This window comes from Monopterus albus, unplaced genomic scaffold, assembly GCF_001952655.1.
Source record: "Monopterus albus unplaced genomic scaffold, M_albus_1.0 scaffold40.1, whole genome shotgun sequence".
In the NCBI taxonomy this organism is placed as follows: domain Eukaryota; kingdom Metazoa; phylum Chordata; class Actinopteri; order Synbranchiformes; family Synbranchidae; genus Monopterus; species Monopterus albus.
In genome coordinates, this window is record NW_018127920.1 from 3,190,649 (window position 1) to 3,198,250 (window position 7,602).

Consider the following 7,602-nt stretch of genomic DNA (forward strand, 5'->3'; position numbering starts at 1 on the left):
GACTTCATTCAAAACATTCAAAACATCAGAAAATCAAGTAGTGTGTACCTCTTGTACTGATTTGTGTGTTGCCACTTTTCTCTTACAGGTTGCAGAAAGGTGTGCATCTAACTAAGAAGGTAGACTACCCTCCATATGGACTGCTCAGACCCCAAACCTTTGACAGTTTGGTTAGTACAAATTCTTTCTAGTGCAGTTTAGTTGCAGGTGGAGGAAACCCTGGGAAAAGCACTTCTTAATATGTCCAGCAAAACTATACATGTTAAGATTTTATCCAAAAGTTAATTTCAGTGTAGGTTGTTCAAAAGCTGATATTTTGATATGTGCTTATTCAGAAAAGTACTTTCAATACAGTTAGCTGTGCTAATGGAGAATTATTAAGATGTATGAATCAAATGACCACAGTGAAATGTGAAAGGATTCACTTGTAGTGACAAACCCACAGAGAATAACCAATTGAACGCAGTTCCTGTCAGCCTTATGTTGCGTTTTAGCCTCTTTTAGCTCATTGTTTTTGGTTTGATGGAGCACCTGCAGGAGGTAGCAGGTTTCAGGAAATAAGAAAAGCTCTGATAAACCCATTGTTCAATATCTTCCCAGAACCAAATAGCAGACTGACAACAATAGTGAGTAGCTAATAGATCATAGTGGAGAATTTAGCACTTACAATGCTAGATTTTCTGAGGAGTTGATAGAGGCTGGCTAAAAGTGAATATTGGACTTCAGTTAATCAGATGGACAAAAGCACAACTCCAAGTGATAAAATGTTGCTTATTGTCTGCCGGATGTGTAACTAGATACCCAATTGCTAACACATTCACAATAACAACTTTATAATGGCAGATGTGCTTACATTTTGTTCATGAAGAATCACCATAAAGAGAATTACTGCAGCTTTGAACTAGTTGTTACAGTAACCTTGCTGCATGTGTGTCACACCCACAAGGACAAATGCGCCTGTTCTTTCAGCACTGTTGGAACTTACACGTACAGTACAGGTGCATGCCGCACAGTGAATGTCAACTGGATGTGGATGAATAGCACTAACCTTCTCATGTCCTCTCTGCCTCTGGGGGTGTTCCAGCCTGGGGACAAGAAGCTGGCCCATAGTGCCCAGATGTACCATTACCAGCACCAGAAGCAGCAGATGCTGTCCCTGGAGAAGTGAGTCATCCTCCTTGCCCAGATATGCCCTGTCACCTGCCCCCTTGTCTGTTGTCCCTTTCTGCCCTCTCTGCCTTGTGAATGTGTGCTGTCTTCTGAATATTTTGTGACTCTTTGTGTGATGTGTGTGTGACATGTCTTCAGACACAGGAATGAGCCAAAAGTTCCTGACTCAGGAGCATCAACAGATGAGGAGAATGAGGATGGCGATTTCACAGTGTATGAATGTCCTGGTTTGGCACCTGTGAGTAAACTTATCTCCACTTTTATACTGTGTATATCATTAGAACATAATCCTCCACAATGCTGAATCATGTAGGAAGCCATTAACTAGACTAAAGAATAAAATTATGGCAAAGGACCGAATACCATTAATTTTAATATAATATTAATTCAAGCCAAAGAGAGATTTTTACATATTAACAGTGGTTCAAATGTGCAATGTGAAACATGTTTCTCATAGTGACAGACACACGTATCCCTTTTTGACCAACACGAACTAAGAGCTAGTTCTGAGCTGGTGCTACAGCCAGTTTGGAGCTGGTTCAACTTGGGAACCAGTTTGCTTTTCCATGGGCTATAGCGAGCCAACACAGGGCCACTTAATTACGCCATTGTATACATCTGAATATGCCTCTGCTTTCCCAGCAACACTAGTGACTGATTTCACTTATTTTGTCCAGAGGGTGTGCTACCAAATATTAAGTTGAGGCTGTCAATAATTCTGTCCAGTCCATTTTTGGAGTTCTGTGTGGAATGGATCAGATTTAGCTTTTTTCCTCTGCTTTTTGTGTTGTTCCAATGCAAAACAAAAGAAATAAACATGAGAATACCAAAGACTTTCTGATTGCAACAGTTTACTGGGAGAAGTGATGTGTTATCTGACAGAAATGCAGGGGTGCCAGTATTTTTGGCCATGACTGTAGATACAGTATACAAAATCAAATTTCAATGTGCAGTCTGAACATAATCATCTCTGTTAAAGAATTTTCTCCCCTCTATCTCCTTTAGACAGGGGAGATGGAAGTGAAGAACCCGCTGTTTGATGACTCCACCCTTTACCTTCAGAAATTCCACAAGTAACCCAGGACATTCAGTTTTCACTCTTAAATGCAGCACTTGTGTGTACACATAGCTGAATTTACACACATACCCACACTCTACATACACTGCTATGCTCTGTGCAACCCTTTTAATGGACAGGATGGAAAGTGTAAAGTACTTGGGGGAGGAAAAGGAGTGAGGTGTTCGCGGACATTTAAAGGATGTCGGGGCCTGGTTTCTTGTTTAAAGCAGGACTGAATCTGGGACCAATGTCTCCCATTCTACAGCTGCATTCTGTTCTTTTTTTATGTCATCTCTCCCTTTTTCCTGTTTTTGTTTATAAAATGACATTTAATCAATGTCTAAGAGTTCAAATTGACTTCAGTCAGGTATAGTAGCAGACAAGCATATTGAATATAATATCTTTTGTTGACAGAACAGAGTTCAGTGCCCGAACAGTTTACTGATGACAGTATAAGTTAATTAATAGGTTTCCATGAATATCCTTCTTTATTCATCAGTAAATACTCCTTAATTCATTGAGTTCTCACTGAAGCATTGGTTTTATTTTATTTTACTCATTTTGTTTTTAAGAAGAAATGTGATTTTAATATTTCACAAACACACCTCCATGCAGCAACTTGATCTGTATCAGTATGTTATGTAGCCGTTGTGTTCTCAGTCTCGTTGCTCTATGCATGACTTGATGATGCTGTGTATGAAACCTGAGTCAATATGCATTTACAGTTCTTACAAGTTCCTTGAGCAAACTTGCTAATGATAAATATATAGATATATATAAAACTTGAATAATTTCAAAGGAATTTGAAACTTCTTTATCTAGAACTCTGAAACAGAGCGAGTCCATCCTATATATATGGTATCTGAATAACATGGCTTGTCCCCATGGTTGTGACATGTTTAGAGCTGCTAATGTATACAGGAAAGAGATCTTACCTCTTACTCAATATGTTCGTATACATCTTCCTCTAGATTCCTGAGTGCTGTGTCAAATACTGAACTGTTTGGCTCCTTATTATTGACTATATTTGCAGGATTCCTACACATGTTCCTTTCAGAGTGGTGATGTCCAGGTTATGAAAACATATTTACCCATTATATGTGTTGTGCATAAAAGCTTTGAGAAGCAAATGTTCTGCTTTTGTAGATTAAGGGAAAAGCAGAGGGCGGCATTGTGGCACAGTGGTTGGCGCCGTCGCCTCACAGCAAGAAGGTTCCAGGTTCTGTGCGATTGTTTGTCTTCATGTCTCTCCTGTGATAGACTCCACCTGTCCAGGGTGTACCCTGCCTCAGTGTCAGCTGGGATTGCCCCTTTTATTATGACAAGACATATTGTCAGAAAACTAACTGGTATTATAAATATCAAAAACATTGATCCATACAGTAGACAATATTTAAATATAATTGAGAGTATTTCAGAGGACAGTATAATATTACATAGCTCAAGATTTGTTAGAGGAAAAAAATGTAAGAAATATAGAAGCTGCAAATTCTAAAATTAAACTTACTAGAAATAAATCCAAACATGCTTAGACTACGCAGGCATGGCAACCCTGGCCAGAACCCAGACAGCAGCAATGGATTAGTGTCCTCTGATTTCCAGGTTTCAACCAATCAGGTGTATCAGTTTTCTGGCCTTTTGAGATATTGTGCAGTACTGGTTGGGAAAATTCTGTCACTATGAAAATGATGACAAAAAAGATCCAGTGTTCCCAGTTTTTGTTAGAATATGGCTACAATTGTGACATTTCATTTTTAGGTTGTTACATTCAGTTTCATTGTGACAGCGGTCTTTTTCATTATGGTAATTATATACTGTCAGTAATAACATGAAAATAAAATTCTGACTTTTACATTGGCTTTTACAATACATAAGTCAGACTCTAATGAAAACTAACATTTCTGTTTGATTTAATAATTTTAAACGTTGTCTCTGGACCTCTGTAATGCCGTAGGTGGATATGAGGAATGCACCAGTCTAACTCTGTCCTCCCTGATACCAGATCGATGGCCTGAATGAACATAACTAATAGTAACACTGTATTTCAGATTTTTGAATGATGGTATCAGCACTGTGACAGGTTGGATTTGTGCATCCTTAATGAATATTCTCTGCTTTTTCCTGAACGTGATCTGGCATAAATATTGTATAGGAGTGGATGTGCACAACTACCTTCCTGTGTTTAGTATTGCCCCACTGCATAGATCATAGATTACATTATACAGCAAGGATGATTCTTCAGCTGCTGCATCAGATGTTTGACAGGGACACTGGATGTAACCGTGGCCTCTCGCTGTTGTCTCTCAGGAAAGCCGCTCTCTGTGGCTCCTCTGTTCAGCCTGCTCCTACTCTCTCAGCCTCTCAGCTCTCCCATGGCGGAGTAGCACATTAAACTCTACTTGACCTGCACACATACACATAAATGAGGGCCAGTATGTTCAATGGAATATATGCGGCAGATACCGGGAAGTATTAACACTTGAGATCTTTAACTGTGTTGTAAAGACTGTTTTATTCAAACCCGCTGAGCTTGGAGAACAAAGTGAATAAAATGGTTTTGGTGGAGGAGTGAGGGACTGCCGGAACGGATACAATTCTCATGTTAGCCCTTCTTTTCCTGCACCAGTGCTGAGAGCTAAACAAACGCAGAACTGGTTGCATGATGAGTGAGTGTGAAGGAACTCCAGAACAACTACCTAGGCTAGTTCTCTTTGATACAGACTGTTTTCAGACTACATATAGTCGGGTTTTTGCCACCATGTTTAGCATGCATATGGATATACCAGAGCTGAAATGAATAAATATTTATATAACCTGAAGTGAAATGTGGTTTATTGTGTAGTGTCTTTTTTTCAAAAACTAAACACTAATCACATTGTAAAAGGTTTGGGAAACACTTCAATCATATTTTAAAGGGTCCATTTAGCCCAAATTTTCCGATAAACTACAACACACTGGACATGGGGACTATTCCTTTGGTAGAAAGTAGTTCCAAAACAAACAATAGACAGCATATTGAAGAAACTAGGGCATTTCTTCTAGAAAGACTATTTGCATTTTAGTGTAATTTTTTGTACTGGGAGCACCCCAAATTAAATTCCATTCCTATTGGATTGAACGCAGGAATCACAGACAAATCTGCAAGGCGAGATACTTCTAGAAGGAACTGAGAAAGTTGTTTTGATTATTTGGATGAACCAGTGATTTATGCTAAATTTATTTATCTTTACATTTAGCAACAAATTATTGCACATAAATGAATGTAGTGCTTTGTTACTGAGATTCCTTAAGATGTGTCTTAGAGGTTAAAAGACAACAATCACCTGAGAGCTTGTTTCATGGACTGAACATGGAAAAGAGCACAGTGGTGAAGAAAGACGACTGCTGGTACAGTGCTGGGCTAGAATGGACAATCAGACACAACTACTCATAAATAGAACATAAAGACATATAAACAGTACTAAATATTCTCCAATGCTACGTGTCCAGCATTTGTAATTTTATTTTTCTTTACTGATACTGGTCTCTAGTATTTATCAGTGGTGGTGGAAGAGCTGAGATGTTTCAAGTTGCAGTACCATGATGGACAAACACTGTAACAAGTTAATGTATTGCAGTCAAAATTTTACTTAAAACAGGACAGTAGACAGAAGTTTGTAGAGACTAGAGGACCCCTGATTTAATCCTGTACGCTATATAAAGCAGGCCCGTTGCTATGTACATGCTCGTCACACACGTGCATAGGGCACTTGAGAAGAAAATAAAAGGGAGACATTTCAAGATGAAGCACTGTTTGAAGGTAACGTATATTTGAAAACGTTGTTCAATACAATCAGGAGTTAAATCGGGTCAGAGCCCACTGGAGCTGCCATTTAAATGTCAGGAGGCAGAGCTCAGCTCCATCTCCTTCAGTTTCACAGCCTTTTAAAGCTAAGACTTTTCAGACTCTGCCTCACTCTGACAAAAGAAACCACAAGGACTCTGATATAAAGTGAAAGGGCAAGGTTGTCACAAGAAGGAAAGCATTATCAGCCCTTCAGAGGGCTTTTAAATGGGTGCCAATACTGACAGAAATAGTCAAATTCTACAACTTGAACCATGGACCCTAAAATATGATTGCATCTTGACCAGCTGCATCACTGTCTGGTATGGCAGCACTACTGCTAAGGACCGCAAGCGCCTGCAGAGGGTGGTAAAGACTGCGGAGAAGATCACCAGGACTCCACTGCCCTCTCTCCAGAGCATTTACCACCGCAGGGTGCATAGGAAAGCTGCCTCCATCCTCAAGGACCCCACCCACACCCAGCACGGACTGTTTATACCCCTACCTTCTGGTCAGAGGCTCTGAAGTGTGAAATGCAGGACCTCTAGACTGAAAAACTCTTTCTTTCTGACTGCCATTGGACTCCTAAACAGCTGACTCGGGATCTACCTCATGTAATTCCATCTGTACCATTTACATACTCATTTTGCACATGCATAAGTGTACACTCAATATTGAATATTTGCACTCCATGGCTCCCACGTAGCATATATTCTCTCTGAATTATATTGTGTTCTTGTTGAATTTTCTTTGCTTCCTTCACTTCCTGCTTTAAAGTGCCTTAGATTTGTGATTTTACTGCCTATTTAGATTTGTGTTATTGCTCATTACCTTATATTTCACTTGTATTGTTGTGGCATTCATGTGGACAGCAAAGTAAGAATTTTATTGTACAGGGAAACATGTTTCCTAACTGTGCCTATGACAAATAAACCCTTTGACCTTTAACTGTTTGATCACCTCACCATCTAAGATAATGAGAGTAAATGGTAATGCTTCAGATTTTAACCTAATCTATATATATACATTATATCTGCTTTTAAGTAGTTTGTAACGGCATCACATTTCATTATTTGTGTCATTTCATATGTTTTCTTTAAAAGTACAAGGTAAATTATAGCTCTCAGGTAGTGTAGTAAAAGTACAATATTTTCAATATTTCCTTCTCAAAAAGAGTAAAGTTTTAAGCAGCAGATAATGCAGTGTACTTGAGCAAATGTACAGTTGAATTGTTAGAACTAATGCATTAGTTTGCAAGCTACTTTTTAATATGGTAGCTGCCTAGAAGAAAGCTATCATCTTCAATTTAGTTTCTATATTCATTTACTGTATATCCATTATTAATCTTATGTTGTTTATTGATCTTCCTTTTAAAAAGCCAGATTGTGTTTCTGCGATAAAATCTGAGATCCCTGTTTGAAGCCAGGTAGTAAAAATATGTATATACAAGACGTCTGTAGTCAGAGTTTCTAAGAGTGATAGGCCTTCTGTTTTCTATGACTATAGGGTCTTTGTTGGGTTTCAGGATTAATATAATAATCCCCTGCAT

At 38.8% G+C, this 7,602-nt stretch overlaps 1 protein-coding gene across 1 annotated transcript in view; it reads left to right on the forward strand.

Moving 5' to 3' along the window:
- Nucleotides 1-4,976, forward strand: part of npdc1b (neural proliferation, differentiation and control, 1b) — a 23,879-nt gene extending 18,903 nt beyond the window's left edge. Inside the window, exons 6-9 of the mRNA XM_020599359.1 lie at nucleotides 89-170; nucleotides 1,085-1,164; nucleotides 1,309-1,408; nucleotides 2,176-4,976. Of these exons, the coding sequence (XP_020455015.1) occupies nucleotides 89-170; nucleotides 1,085-1,164; nucleotides 1,309-1,408; nucleotides 2,176-2,247 (334 nt within the window). The 3' untranslated portion in view covers nucleotides 2,248-4,976. The remainder of the gene's footprint in view (nucleotides 1-88; nucleotides 171-1,084; nucleotides 1,165-1,308; nucleotides 1,409-2,175) is intronic.
- The last annotated feature ends 2,626 nt before the right edge of the window (nucleotides 4,977-7,602 follow it).